Source organism: Cyprinodon tularosa, unplaced genomic scaffold (genome assembly GCF_016077235.1).
Source record: "Cyprinodon tularosa strain WSP-4 unplaced genomic scaffold, ASM1607723v1 ctg560, whole genome shotgun sequence".
In the NCBI taxonomy this organism is placed as follows: Eukaryota; Metazoa; Chordata; class Actinopteri; order Cyprinodontiformes; family Cyprinodontidae; genus Cyprinodon; species Cyprinodon tularosa.
Window position 1 is genome coordinate 917125 of NW_024039297.1, and position 15530 is coordinate 932654.

Sequence of the window (15530 nt, forward strand, 5' to 3'; positions counted from 1 at the left end):
TGCTCTGGAAATCACCTTTTCACCGAAAATAAAAAAGTCCAGTGGGTGTGACCTTAACTCCATTCAGTTATCAGAGGCAGAGAAACATCTTAATTGTTTCCCTCATTGATAATAAGTCATGTTGAATTAGAAAGTGAAACACTGTGTTCACCGTGGAAACCAGGAGACCTGCAGAAGCTGCAGAACAGGTTTATATGTAAACAAAGACGTAATAAAGGGATATTTTAAAAAAAAATCCCCTCATGCCTTAGAATAAGGCTTCCTGTAAACCAGATGATTTATTCTAACGAAGCAGTTTTTCCCTACAGCGCAACAAAAGAGGCAAAACACAATTACCACAGTTCCCATTAAACTAATAAATGTCCCATTCAATAAAATAAAAAAATCATAATGTAATGCATATTCAAAAAATTTAACAATTAAAGACTTATACTATCCATTTAACAGTTAAATTTAATGTGACTAGGTGTGCCTTTTAGCTGATTTAAATAAAGTATCAAATATCTTTTTTAAGAATAAATTCTATTATTGTAAAAATGAGAAATCTCCTGTCCAGGGGTGATGCTGAGAAACTAGTCCATGCATTTGTTACTTCAAGGCTGGACTATTGTAATTCTTTGCTATCAGGAAGTCCACAAACTGTAGTTAAAAGCCTTCAGCTGATCCAAAATGCTGCAGCCAGAGTTCTGATGAAAATTAAAAAGAGAGATCATATCTCTCCTATCTTGGCTTCTCTTCATTGGCTTCCTGTTAAATCCAGAATAGAATTTAAAATCCTCCTTCTCACATATAAAGCCTTAAATGGCCAAGCTCCATCTGATATCAGAGATCTGATTGTTCCTTATGTTCCTAACAGAGCACTTCGCTCTCAATCTGCAGGTTTACTAGTGGTTCCTAGAATTTCTAAAAGTAGAATGGGAGGCAGATCTTTTAGTTATCAGGCTCCTCTCCTGTGGAACCAACTACCAGTTTTAGTCCGTGAGGCAGACACCCTGTCTACTTTTAAGGCTAGGCTTAAAACTTTCCTTTTTGATAACGCTTCTAGTTAGAGTAGCTCAGGTTATCCTGAGCTATCTCTATAGTTATGCTGCTATAGGCTTAGACTGCTGGAGGACATAGGGACCCCTTTTTCATCATTCTATCTCTATTCTCCCACTCTGCAGAATCTATTAGTTCAATCTCTAACGTTCTGCTCTCTCTGCTTTTTCTCATAGTAGCTTCATCTGGCCTGTTCCTGTTTGGCTGTGACTCCATCCTGGAGAGAAATATCAGCTGTGCTGCTGCCATCAACACCTTTGTTTCTAGATGTTGGAGCTTGGCCTGTTTTCCAGTGTAGTCCTGTTTCTCTGACTGTGACTAACTGGATGTGCTCTCTTCATCCTCTGACATGGGAGCTGGCTCGGAGCTCGTCTGCCTGGCTGTGTGTTTCCTGGACGGGGCCGCCTGTGGAGCTGGTTGACAGTTGCCTTTTGTATCTATGCTTCTTTTTCTATGTCTGCTTCTGTCTCCTTGAACCCCAGTGGGCCTCAGCAGATGGCCGCTCACACTGAGCCTGGTTCTGCTGGAGGTTTCTTCCTGTTCAAAGGGAGTTTTTCCTCTCCACTGTCGCTACAAGCATGCTTAGTGTGAGGGATTGCTGAAGAGTCAATGAGTCGATGCAATCAGCTGGTTTTCCTTAGATAGAAAACTTTGAATCAATCTGACTGGATGATCTGGTGAACTGGAAAGTGACCTGAGATGACATGATGTGAATTGGAGCTATAGAAATAAACTGAATAGAATTATTAAAATTACAAATAATGTTTTTTTTTTTTTATAGCAGCAGAGTTGTGAAAGGATCAAAACTATAAACTGGACCCATCAAATCCACTTCAGTTAAACCCAGTTTATTTATAGAGCATCAATTCTTCTCAGGTGATTTTAGTCAGACAGAGAAACCAGCAGACCTGCTGGGCCACACCGGCTGCTGGAGAAACACCCAATAGAGATCCCACGCCAGGACCAAAATAAACCAACATCTTGATTATGGTAATAACTTGATGATGTCATGATTTTGGCACTGATGGCTGGTCAACAGCAAAAGAACATTTTTGCTGCACGAACTGAGTCGAGTTAAATGACACCCATTTCGTCTGATTTAAAGAAGATGAGGGGGGCTGGTTGACCTTTGACCTCTAGAAACATTTCTTTATATCTTTAAAATGATAGCAGCACAAACGAAAGTTTTTGCTGCACAAACGTTTCACATTTTGTCCGATTTGAAGAAGGTTGGGGGGCCAACTTCACTCATGTGACAGTGGGGGATCCTTGTTGGGTTACCAACTGCATGTTCATGTCTAGACGGAATCAGGATCAGAATGGTTGGATTAAAACCATTGAAACCATTCTTAAAACACTGAAGTCTAAAGATAAGCTTAATCAATTGGATAGAAACTTGGCTAATAGGTTACATTAAACGTCATAAAAATTGTAAAAGGTGCACAAGATACAAAACTTTCTCCCTGGGCAAGTTGAGTTGAGTTTTCAATTTAGTTCAATTTATTTCTATAGCTCCAATTCACATCATGTCATCTCAGGTCACTTTCCAGTTTACCAGATCATCCAGTCAGATTGATTCAAAGTTTTCTATCTAAGGAAAACCAGCTGACAAGCTCACACACACACACACACACACACACACACATACACACACACACACACACACACTGCTGCGGGTGGATAACCAGTCCTTGTCTGTGGTCACCTACAGTGGAAAAACGACCTAGAAATAAGTAAGAAGTTCTTAAATTAAGTGTATTTAACCTTAATTTGAGTAGGTAAATGGGATCATTTGCCAATGGAATTAGTATTTTTACTCTTAAAATAAAAAATTTAGATAAAAGGCACTTGAATTAAGTCAATGCAATTGTGTTTTCTTATTTTGAGTGTAAATAGTCTTGATCCATTGGCAAAATGTCTCTTTTACCTCCTCAATTCAAGAACAAATTTACTTATTTTAAGAAAAAAGGAGTTATCTAGATTTCGAGTGGTGCACCAGAGTGTCTGCGGGGGGGGCGGGGCATATCTGCGTTAACCGCGAACACACGCAGACGACCTGCTTAACTCTGCTGTTCCCCGGACCTCTGCACCGCAGCCCCGACAGCAGGGCGCCACCTGGTGGTGGAGGGGAAAAACTAAATAAAAACAACACACACAGACTGGTTTCCTAACCAAATCATTTCATCTTTTTTATATAACTGCCTTATTTTAATGATTTAATTGTTTCAGCGCTTTGAATCGTCTATAGTGCTATATAAAGAAACCTGCCTGAACAATGTGTCTTCCAAAGAGCTGAGCTTCAAGAGTATGAAGGACTAACTCTGCCATATTTAAAAATAAATACAGAAATAAATAAATGCTCAATAAATGTATAGGCATACAATTAATTGCCAACAAAAAAGTGAGACATAAATGTATATAACTCTTAATTAGCTTCTTTATTTATTTGCCTTTGTAATATTTACCTTATTTATTTTTCTGTCCTTTATAATCTTCAACTTTATTTTTTAATTACTTATATTTTTAAGTATTTATTTATGTGCATGTTATAATATTTTTGTCTGTTTTATTCTTCCTTTGTATTTTTTTACCTTAGTTATTTCTTCGCCGCTGTTTATTTGTCTCTGCCCTTTTTACATTTCTCTATGCATTTCTGCCTCATTATGCAAATGAGGAGGGGGTGTGTCCTAGAGAGTAAACTTCTGCTCATTGGTTGGCTTGGCGGCCCATCTTCTTAACTCACAGAGCTCAGAGTACTAAGTTAAATGTTCTCTTTTCTGTTGCTGTTGTTCAATTAAAGTATGTTTTAAGATCATTTGAGGCGAGAACCTTATACTTTTAAGCATCACCATATGGCCCATTCACAGATTTAATGCGTAATTTAAAAGAAAATGTGACGAACTTGAGAGGACCGTGGCAACCAGCGGAGCTCCGAAGCTGATGGCAGCCAGGTCTATAGCCAGGCTATGATGGCGATTTTTTGTTGTATTTGGCAAAGTCCCTACTCAAGTTCTAATGACTTCAGACTCGACATCAGACTCTCCTCCTGTAGATTCGACCGATGTAGTAAAATGCTAACCAACACGCTTCACACACGGTTATGCCGAGAGAGGGCCGCTGCAGATGGGCTGTGGTCGGACCTGGCTGCCGTCAGCTTCGGAGCTCCGCTGGTGCCGCGGTCCTCTCAAGTTCATCACATTTTCTTTTAAATTACGCATTAAATCTGTGAATGGGCCATATGGTGATGCTTAAAAGTATACGGTTCTCGCCTCAAATGATCTTAAAACGTACTTTAATTGAACAACAGCAACAGAAAAGAGAACATTTAACTTAGTACTCTGAGCTCTGTGAGTTAAGAAGATGGACCGCCAAGCCAACCAATGAGCAGAAGTTGACTCTCTAGGACACACCCCCTCCTCATTTGCATAATGAGGCAGAAATGCAGACAGAAATGTAAAAAGGGCAGAGAGAAATGTAAAAAGGGCAGAGAGAAATAAACAGCGGCGAAGGTATAACTAAGGTAAAAAAAATACAGAGGAAGAATAAAACAGACAAAAATATTATAACATGCACATAAATAAATACTTAAAAATATAAGTAATTAAAAAATAAAGTTGAAGATTATAAAGGACAGAAAAATAAATAAGGTAAATATTACAAAGGCAAATAAATAAAGAAGCTAATTAAGAGTTATATACATTTATGTCTCACATTTTTGTTATTTCTGTATTTATTTTTAAATATGGCAGAGTTGGTCCTTCATACAAGAGGAGCCAACATCATCAGAATGGGGGAGCAAAGTAGCAGTTTTTTGGGGTTTTTTTCCCAGCGTTTTATTCTCATTATACTGTCACAAGTACAGAGTAACTGTCAGGACTCCTGTTTTTTGGTGTTTGTGTTTCTGTGTTTGTCTCCCTTCGTCCACCAGGAGGCGCCTGGTTCTGGTCCGCCTCCTCACACACCTGCTGATGGTTTCCTCGTTAAACGGAGTGTTCTTAAGCTGCTGACTGCCACTACTTCGACGCCAGAGTGTTTGCCAGTTTAGGGTACTCTAGCCAAGCGGAGTTTTTGCTGAGTCAAGCTGAGCTTTTTGTCAACCTGAGTTTAACTTTGTTTTTTGTCTTTGCCTCTCGGCAGGAAGTCATCCTGATAACTGGATTTCTCGGACCTTCACTACCTGGAAGGATCAACTGAGCTTCAAACTGAGCTGGGGTTCAAACAGGAGGTTTGGATCCACTTTTCCCCAAGAGATCGTTTGAGCTTCACACTGAGAAAGGGATTATTCTCCACAACGACCAGTTCAAGTACCGCAGGAAATCTGAGTGGCAGTGAGTTTCTCCATTCACCAACTATCAACCGCATTCTGGGTAAACCCTGTTCCGCCCTCCATCGAATCAGACAAACACTGGAACCACGGCACACAGACTGGAGTCAAGGATTCAACAACTTCTCTGGAAACGTGAGTCGGCAACCAAATCCTCTTCTCCAAGTTCCCGAATCAAATTCCCCACTGAGCCTGAACTAACCGCTGTGTCTTCCCCTCGCTTTACAGTTCCGGTTGAGCAGTGTTCAGAGCAACACTTCTCCCTCTGTTTAACCTCTTCAATAAAACCCGTTAAACCTTTTCCCTGGTCTCTCTGTTCGGTTTTCTGCATTTGGGTCTGAACTTTGTAACATCCTGACAGTAACGGAATTAAATAACCAAACTAATTATCTCCTTGGGGAGCAGTGGGCTGCTTTCGTGTGGCGCCCTGGGGGCAGTGTGGGGTTAAGGGTCTTGCTCAGAAACTCAGGGTGGCATTCTGTGGGAGTGGGACTGCAACTCAGAACCTCTGGATTGCAAGCTCTATGCCCTAACCACTAGGCCGCCATTCCCCTAATGGGCAACGATTTAAAATGCAGAAAGCATAAAAAAATAAACCTTTTTTAAAAAGAGGTCTGAAGACGACGAGACTCATTTTACCTTCAAACAGTTTGGAAACATTTAGCATTTCCAGAAAAGGGAAATTATGTTATCATAGAGGAAGATAATAATATTAACAATGATAATAGTAATTACTTGTCTTTTTTCAACAAAGTTTTTGTTTGAGCTCCATCTGCAAAATTTTAGAAATGGGTTTTATTGTCTCCAGAGTAGATTTAAATCCATCATGTTATTACCAGCCTCTGGACTCAAACAAGAAGAGATACGTGGCTTTGAGAGATGTGACGCTAAACTTGTATTCTGTCTGACATCCTTTAAGGCTGCCGTTTGAAATATTAAAATGCTTAACTTGAAAGCGGCCTCTTTATTGCAGCATAAAGCGCAGAGCGAATTCTCCCATTTTAATGATTAAACACTGAGTGCAGCTACGTAAACCTTCAGACCAGAACCAGATAGTCACACATAAGCTTATCTGCACACCTTCACAGCTGCAGAACGTGAAATACAGTTAGAACTCCCTTCAGGTCATAAACTGAGAAAGAACAAACGTTGTTCTTTGTGTTCATGTCTGATATTTCTGGTACAATGTGCTGAAGTCATAAACAGTGATAAAAAGGAAGGTTGTAATGTGTAAATGCTGGGATGTTGAGAGTAGAAGAAGAAGTTGAGGGGTATTTGAATTGGCAAATTTCCTGATTGTCAGAAGGGAACCAGCTGAAGGACCAGCTGAATATTTGAATGTGGAGCTGGAGCTCAGTGTTGTCTGGGTCGGAGCCTCGGTACGTTGTTCCCGTAATGAAGTCATTTCCATTTAAACTGTTTCAGGTCAGAACCAGCTGCTGTTATTTTTCCATCTGCTGGTCTGACCCTCCGCTGCAGCTCTTCGTAACAAAGACAGCAGTCACTTTAGGCTTTACGTTTTCTAATCCAAAAACCAATATGAACCAGGCTGAAGTCCTGGATATAAAATTACTGTTTAGGTTCCCCTAATATGATAACTGTAAAGGGCTGCAGTGCAAAAACTTTAAATCTAAATAAGTAATTTTTTCTTGAATTGATATGGAACAAGATAATTTACATTTAAAATAAGAAGACGACCTGGTTTCTGGGTATAAATCAGCTTATAGCGTCGCAGGGAGAAGACAAAGGAGGCCTCTGATTGGTCAATTCTCCATCCACTCTGCATATTTCCTGTTTGGTACCTAATGGCCGTCCACATCGCCTGGCACACCTCGGACTCTATCCCAGACACCGTGCAGGACGATAGTCTGTAGCTCTGTGCGACGGTCTGTTGGTTTGCACCCGAAGCCAAAACACGCAGCGCCACGGCCAGACTTTGGGGAACACTCACGGGTGAACTGTGTGTCGTCTGGTGTTGGATGAGGGGTTGTAGACGGCGAACAAGCTTGTGAAACCGACAAATGGACACCCGCAATCCTAGCTAGTTCCTGATTGGCCCTCTGGTGTTGTGGCGCAGACCATGCTTCAAAATTGGGCATAAATCAAAAATATCTGCAACAAGCTAACTGTGACACACTGCTGCGGGACGATAACCAGGCCCTTTAGAGAGGCTGGCTGCTGGCAGAGAGGCAGGCAGAGTTTTTGGCGCTTTACTAGGGTGACCAAACATCCGTATTTCCCGGGACATATCCGTATTTCACGTCCTGTCCCGGGCGTCCCGGGTTTTTTTTTAGAAAGTGAGGAAATGTCCTGATTTTTTAAATTACCTTCATTGGACCATTAAATGTACAGGCACTAGGGCACTGCGCACGACGCTGCGTGTGACGTAATCCCTGAGCCGCGTCAGTGCAGGCAGCCCTGTTCTTAATCAGAATATAGATAGCGTGGCTGTCAGTACGCCAACAACATGCCAAAGCACAAATGTATGTTTACCGACGATTTACAAAAGAGTTTCCCCGCTTTCAGACCGGGTCGAGACAAATGGGAGGCCTTGTGCACAGTGTGTCCAATGGAGGTGCAAGGAATCTGAAAAGCCACCTGGTCTCTGAAAGTAATGATAGTCTGTTGATATGTTTGTTCGTTTTTGGTACATTTTGAGTTATTTTTGCTACACAAGAGGTATTTTTTGTTAATTAGCTCATTTGTTAATTTATTTTTTCCAATAGCCTACAGAACAGACATTATTTTGTTCATTGCTGAGGCTGAGTATCATCTGTTATTGGGAATTGAGAGTTATTGTTAGCTTGTATTGTTAAGTGAGGGATGTTTAGGTGTCCTGGTTTTCCCAAATGAAAATATGGTCACCCTAGCTTTACTGGGTTCATGATACAGAGGAAAGAAGGCAGGCGGTCCGGGCCAGACAGATTCAGAGGTCCAGAGGCAGAACAGATCAAATAGGTCCTTTTTTTTCTCCTTTCTTTTCCAAGCATTTTATTGTCATTTCAGTGTCACACGTACAGAGCAACGAAATTCCCTCTCTGCATTTAACCCCTCCCCTTGGGGAGCAGTGGGCTGCCATCTTGGGGCGCCCAGGGAGCAGTGTGGGGTTACGTGTCTTGCTCAGAGTGGCAGTCTGTGGGAGTGGGGCTCGAACTCAGAACCTGAGTATTCCAAGCTTAACGCCCTAACCGACAGGCAGAGATGGCAAAAGTACTGACTTTCCGTGCTTGAGTAAAAGTACAGATACTTGTGTTAAAAAATACTCTGGTAAAAGTGGAAGTACTGATTAAACTTCTTTACTCAAGTAAAAGTAACAAAGTACAGGCTTGTAAATTTACTTAAAGTATAAAAGTAAAAGTAGAAACCACTTTTTTCATGCCGTTGCCTACATTTTAAATGGATGTCTGCCAATAGGACTAGATCTCCGTTGTGTTCATTTTCAATCATCTCGTCGTCCATGCTACTATGCTAACGCCACCGCCACCAAGCTGCAATGATTTGCCGCCAATGAATACCGCCGAATCTGTCGATTCATCTTGTAGTGGTGCGTCAAATGCAACGTAGATTCCCATCCAATTAGATTGAATTTGGTATTGATGACGTGAAAAATAATAACGGTAACTCCATTGAAATGATTCAAAACTAAAGTAACGAGCCAATTTTTTTAATTGTAAGGAGTAGAAAGTACAGATATTTGTGTAAAAATGTAAGGAGTAGAAGTAAAAAGTCACCATAAAGATAAGTAGTAAAGTAAAAATATCAGAAAAATCTACTTGAGCACAGTTACGAAGTATTTGTACTTCTTTACTTCCCATCTCTGCCGACAGGGCCGCACTCCCCACAACCAGGGAGGCTGACAGAGTCAGAACGGGATCAGGCAGGCTCAGTTAACAGACAGGCAGGCAGGTAACAAGATGGCACTGGATTAGTTTTACCACGTTGGTTTGAGATAATCTGGCCCTGATGGCTGGTCTGATGGAAACAGGTGAAGCTGGCGAGAGCTGATTGCAGAAAGGATGGAGCTGAGCAGGTGTATAGACAGAGCGATCAGCCCAGCATTGGTGCCGAGATCATTACATCTTTAGCTTCTTTCTTTCTGATCATCATCTTGTTGATACTCTGGCCATGGTTGTTTCTGCTTCTCTAGTTCTAGGTGAAGGTAGACTGTCTTTTACCCACATGAATCACCTCACATTAATTTGACATAGGCTTGAACTGTGAGCTGTACTGCAAAGCTCTGCATACACTATGCAAATCACTTTTTTATGGATGATTAAACTCAAACATAAAAACTGTGCAAAAGTCTTATCCTAAAGTATTTTCTTCTTCTTTTTCTATGTCTGCTTCTGTCTCCTTGAACCCCAGTGGGCCTCAGCAGATGGCTGCTCACACTGAGCCCGGTTCTGCTGGAGGTTTCTTCCTGTTAGAAGGGAGTTTTTCCTCTCCACTGTCGCTACAAGCATGCTTAGTGTGAGGGATTGCTGAAGAGTCAATGAGTCGATGCAATCAGCTGGTTTTCCTTAGATAGAAAACTTAGAATCAATCTGACTGGATGATCTGGTGAACTGGAAAGTGCCCTCAGATGACATGATGTGAATTGGTGCTATAGAAATAAACTGAATAGAATTGAATAGTCTATGTGTCCTTTATACATTCAAAATGAACAGTTTTGTTTATAACATCCTTAAAAGACTGGAAAAAAAATCAGGACCTTAAATGCAAGTTCATTATAACTGCTAAAGTGTAGAACTTTGTATGATGTTTGAATCAAAATGCATCAAAACATATGCATGAAAATCATCATCTGAAACAGTGAAAACTGCTTTTTTCAGATTTTTTTTATTATTTTTATTGTTTTTTTTATGAAATAAGAACAAAGAAATTCTGGAAACCGTTTTTAAAAACATAATTTTCATGTTATGAATTTTCATTTCAAAACCTTTACTGCCCTTCTTGCCCTGCCTCACTCACCAGGGGTGGGGCGGGGTGGCGTGGGTGGGGTTCGGGAGGGGTGGGAGGTTGGGGGGGCATGTCCAAACACATTGCCATAAAAGCAATGATTTAGATGAACTCCATCATTCTGCAGCTGACTTCCACTGGACCGGATCAGAACCTCCTGGGTAAGTCAGCCTGAAGCTGCTTTAATCATCATGTTCTGATTAACTTATATATTATTATATTAATGTGTCCGTTTGAACATGAGCTCCTCAGTCAGCGGTGTTAGAAAAAGCTTTTCATTGCCTTAGAAAAAACTGTATTTCTTTTAATTATTTAATCTTCTGTTTTGTCCAGTTTTTTTTCCTTAACTTCACTGTTTAACTCAGTCGATTACAGAAACAAATATTTTATTTTAAGCATAATTAATTTCAAAGTAATTTGCAATTCAGTGCAGCTGCATAGAAACTGCTTTATTATAAAGTCGTTCCTTCAATGTTTTTTTTTTTTTTATAATAAGTTTGGAAGGTCTAATATTGGTATTTTGTAAAAGCTCCTCATATGGAAAAATGTTAAAAAAATATCCAAACATGTTCAGTTTGTGTTTAGCATTTTGCACATTTTATAAGGATTATGTGATGTCTTCATTTTATATAAAATAACATAACTAATATCTGTGATATAGAGGTTAATTATTTAGCAATGTATGATTTGCTGTTTCATTAATGGATTTAGAATGAGAAATATAAAAATGTGAGACTAAAAAACTTGGAATTGAATAATTTAGAAAATAGATCTGCTTTATGATTTCATGCAGTTTTCTATGTGTTTCTATCATAACAAACACATTTTGAACATAACAAATGTGTTTTAGTTACTTATTTGATTTTTGCTCCATTTTTCCCATAATAATAAAAAAAGTTAACTTTTTTTCCCCAGTGGCCCTAATCCTCTTCTGTATTTGGTAATTATATATTAGTTTAAAGGTCAACTCAACAGGGCTTTAAGCAAACATTTAGCATCAATTTAGTTTTACTGATGAGTTTGATGCTATAATTGTCTGCTAAGAATATCGTTTATGAAATTACTTTCATTCATCGTTCTGATAAGAAGCCAAATCATTTTGAACATAACAAATGTGTTTTAGTTACTTATTTGATTTTTGCTCCTTTCATAACAAAGCTCTGCTTTCCATCGCTCCATTAACATTAGCTGTGCTTTAAACGTACAACTTTTCATTTCTGGAAAATCAGATGGAAACAGTTGCAGCTAAATGAATTCTTTATCATATGGACTTTAGGTCCCGTATGGAAGAAGATTAGGGCCGCTGGAAAAAAATATTTACTGATTTTTACATTTTATTTGAGTTTAATATGGGAAAAAAGTCAGAATTCTGACATTTTCCTCTTATCAAGAAGTTAAACTGAAATAAAATTTAAGAATCAGGTCATTTTTTTATTATTTTTTTCAATGGCCCTAATCCTCTGAAAATGAATAAATTTCCACTGGAGTAAAGAAATGTTACATTAGCTGTAGTCTGTTAAATTATAAATTCATGAAAATGACAAAGAACAGTTGTTTAGTATTGCAGGGATCAGTTTGATAATTATGTAAAAAGAACCAAATTTCTTCAAATTGATTCTAAAAGACAATATATTGATCATGTGCAAAACGAATGGGTTAAATTGTCCTGTTGAAATACTTTAAATCCTTCTGAAATATAAAAAAATAACTGATGTTTTTATTTTATTTGAGTTTAAAATAGGAAAAAAAGTCAGAATTCAAAGTCAGAATTCTGACTTTTTTTTATAATTCTGTCATTTTTCTCTGAATTCTAAGAAAAAAACTGCAGAATTGTGAATTTTTACTGTGGAAGGGCCACTGAGGAATAAACAAGTTAACAGATTTTTTTAAGTTCAATTTGGGAAAAAAGTCAGAATTTGGAGATTAAAGTCAGAATTGTGATGTTTTTCCCATAATAATAATAAAAAAAGTAAACTTTTTTTCCCCAGTGGCCCTAATCCTCTTCTGTATTTGGCAATTATATATTAGTTTAACGGTCAACTCAACAGGGCTTTAAGCAAACATTTAGCATCTATTTAGTTTTACTTATGAGTTTGATGCTATAATTGTCTGCTAAGAATAACGTTAATGAAATTACTTTCATTCATGAATGTTCCTGTGTTTCCTGCAGCCATGGCGTCCTCCGGCCTCCTTTTGCTGCTGTTGGTGTCGTCTTCCTTCCTGGTCTGCAGCCTGAGCGCCCCTCAGCCCTCCGACCTGCAGGAAACCCGCGCTCTGCAGAAGAGAGGCCAGATCGCAAAGACAACCAAGACAGCAGCAGAATACCTTCTGATGATTGCAACTTCAGCAAAACCCTTTATTGGTCTGATACCAGAGGCTGGGGGTTATTTAACTGCTATTATTGATTTTGCAAATGATGTTTCTGGAAACAGTCCAGAAAGAAAGCTTCTAAATTTTCTTGAGAAGGAATTTGCCAATCTAAACTTAAAGATTGATGAAAACCAGAAGCAACTGGAATGGCACATTTGGGCAAGTAGTAATTATGGGAAACTGCAGGGAAAAATAACTGTTGGATATAATAAACTACAGGAGTTGTTGAAAGATTGTAAAAAGCCGTGTCTTAAAACTCTGAAGGATCAAGGCAAAGAACCAGTAATACAAGAGTACTTTGGTAAGGCTGAAAAGTATGTAGATAGCCTGCATGGACTTGTAATAAAATCAGGTAGCCAACTTGCTGACTATGAAAAGCTTTTAACAAATCATGTCAGATGTAATGAAAAGAGAATCAAAGCCTTCGCTGCCATTAATGCAGCCCTCATGCATGAGGCCATCACCATGACCCATTTCTATTACCGCTTTAAAAATATCGAAGATGCAAATCTTGAAGACAAACTTGCTAAGAAAGCACGAGAAATATCTGAAGCTATGTTCAAAATTCAAGTAAACTGCATGTCCGACCCAGATCCTTATGTTAAACTGGATGTTATGGATCGCATTGATGATTCACAGGACCGCAAAGTTCTGGCAGAAAATATCAGGAAGTATTTAGATACGACTTATGACCGCTACGACTGGATTGTCGTTGCCTTTCTGACAGATGATGAAGAGCATAAAAATAGGTTCAATAAATGGAGAAAAAAACACTTTCTGACAGGATTCAGTGTATCGAGCAAAGGAAAAACCAGCGTGGCTTTTGCCACACAGGCTAAAGGGAACCATAAGAAAACAACCGAGGTAACAGATGTCCTCAAAAAATGCTATAATAAAGTAGTGAGCTGTGATAAAGTTACAGAAACATTAGAGAGCTGTAAAGAGCAGGTGGGTGATGTTAAATTAAAGGACACGTACTCAGTCATCCATGCTTACTTTAAAAAACACAGCCATAAACATGAGAGTGTTCTTTCTCTAGATGCAGCTGAAGCTCCTTCAGCAGACGAGTTTAATCCTGACGTGGATCAGCCAATCCCTTACACTTATACAGGGGAATGCAGCTTCAATATAGTTGGAAAACTTGATGGTCCCAATGTTGGAAAGTTCAGAGTTCTGATTAAAAGTGATGAAGAGCGGATGAAGGTGGATCCCTGTAAGAATGTTGACTGTGGTGAAAAGGAAAAGAGAGGAAAGTGTGTGGAGGTGAAAAGCGCCCGCATCGGACTGTGTGAATGTCACGAAAAATATTATGGGGAGAGATGTGAGGAGAGTCTGGAGGACTACAAGAAAAGCTTGGCTAGTATAGAAATATAATTTGCATTATAGAACAAGAACTACAAAAAAACCATAAATGAACTCCTCTGATATCCCAATAGTCCATGTTTCACTTTAAAACAGGCATCCTGAAGGAGTTTTAGAGGTTTCCCTGCTTTATCACAGCCGGTTCTGATTATTGCAGTTCAGTTAAAATCAGCTGTGCTGAAGCAGGAAACCTCTAAAATATGCAGCCCAAGATGACCGACTTTGGGGATTCCTGGGTTACATCAGGTTTTCAGTTCAACACAGTTTAGATTCAGCATTTCTGCTGTTTAGGATTTTTTTATTTTATAATTTGTTGTTTAAAAAATAGGGATGCATGATATAATCGGCCCCCTATCGATATCGGCCTTAAAACTAAATATCGGACATCGTCCACCCCACCGATATTTAACCTGATATTTGATCAGCTTCTGAGTTTCTAAAGTTTAAAAAAAAAAATATTGATCCATTAAAATATCCCAATATCTTCATATGCTGATATATTGCCATTTAAAAACACCATATCAATCTCTTTTACTAATGAAATATTGCTATATGTCATCGTTATGCTACGAAATCCCCCCAAAATTCACCAAATTTTGCCATATTTTTATATGTTGATATATTGACGCGGTATCGATCTATTTTACTAACAAAATCTCTGTTAGGTTTAAACACCAAACATTTTATGCAGTAACCTGTACAAAGAATGACACAGAGAATTTTAGTATGATTCACTTGCAAGGAGAGTGATCAGAGACTGTTCAGTAACAATTCTCCAAACCACTCTGAAAAAGTCTCCGCTCTACCAAGCTTTTTATTAAGGAAACGCCCTGGCTACAATGTGGTTCCGACTGCTAAGGGGAGGGGGAAGGGTGAAGCCAGTCGGAACCAGAAGTTATACAATATCATGAGATAAGAGCTTTCACTCCTTTCTCCGGTGTTAGTGAGTGCATTTCCCCGTGTTTTCTCCTTGCTGACCTTGAGCAGCCAGCACTGCATCTGCACACACTAATAACAAGCATTAGAAAGACAGCAAGTGAAACATTTCAACACTTTGTGTAATACAAGTATACAGGAATATGCAAATGTGTAAATATGAATGTATAAGGATAACAAAATGTGTGAGCATAATAATATGATCTCAGTGTGTAAGCATAATAATATGATTAAAGTAATATGATTAAAAGTAGAATAACTTGTACAATTAATCCAACATTTCCCCCCTGTTTATTCACTTTAAGCTATTTATTTTATCATTCAGTAGTCACTTCTTTTCAGATTTTCAACTATGAAATCACGTTTTAGCTGTAAAGGGTACACTCAGAGGTACTTTAAGCTGGTGGGTTACTGTTAATGTCATTAGAATTAAGCAGGAAAATGCAAAGAGATTTCATCCTCTGCGCTGTCTTCATCATCAGATGGGTATTTTTCAGTGGGCATGAGGGCATACATTTCTGCTTTCATGGGTTGTATTGCT

The 15530-nt window shown here is 38.9% G+C and overlaps 1 protein-coding gene across 1 annotated transcript; it reads left to right on the forward strand.

Moving 5' to 3' along the window:
- The first annotated feature begins 10445 nt into the window (after nt 1-10445).
- On the forward strand, nt 10446-14426 carry LOC119796898. The gene is made up of 2 exons (XM_038305669.1): nt 10446-10482; nt 12492-14426. Exon 2 carries the CDS (start codon nt 12494-12496, stop codon nt 14063-14065), a length of 1572 nt encoding a protein of 523 aa, XP_038161597.1. The 5' UTR covers nt 10446-10482; nt 12492-12493; the 3' UTR covers nt 14066-14426.
- The last annotated feature ends 1104 nt before the right edge of the window (nt 14427-15530 follow it).

Excerpts from the sequence above, each read along its gene's own strand:
- LOC119796898 (XM_038305669.1), top strand. The coding sequence starts at position 12,494 with ATGGCGTCCTCCGGCCTCCTTTTGCTGCTGTTGGTGTCGTCTTCCTTC.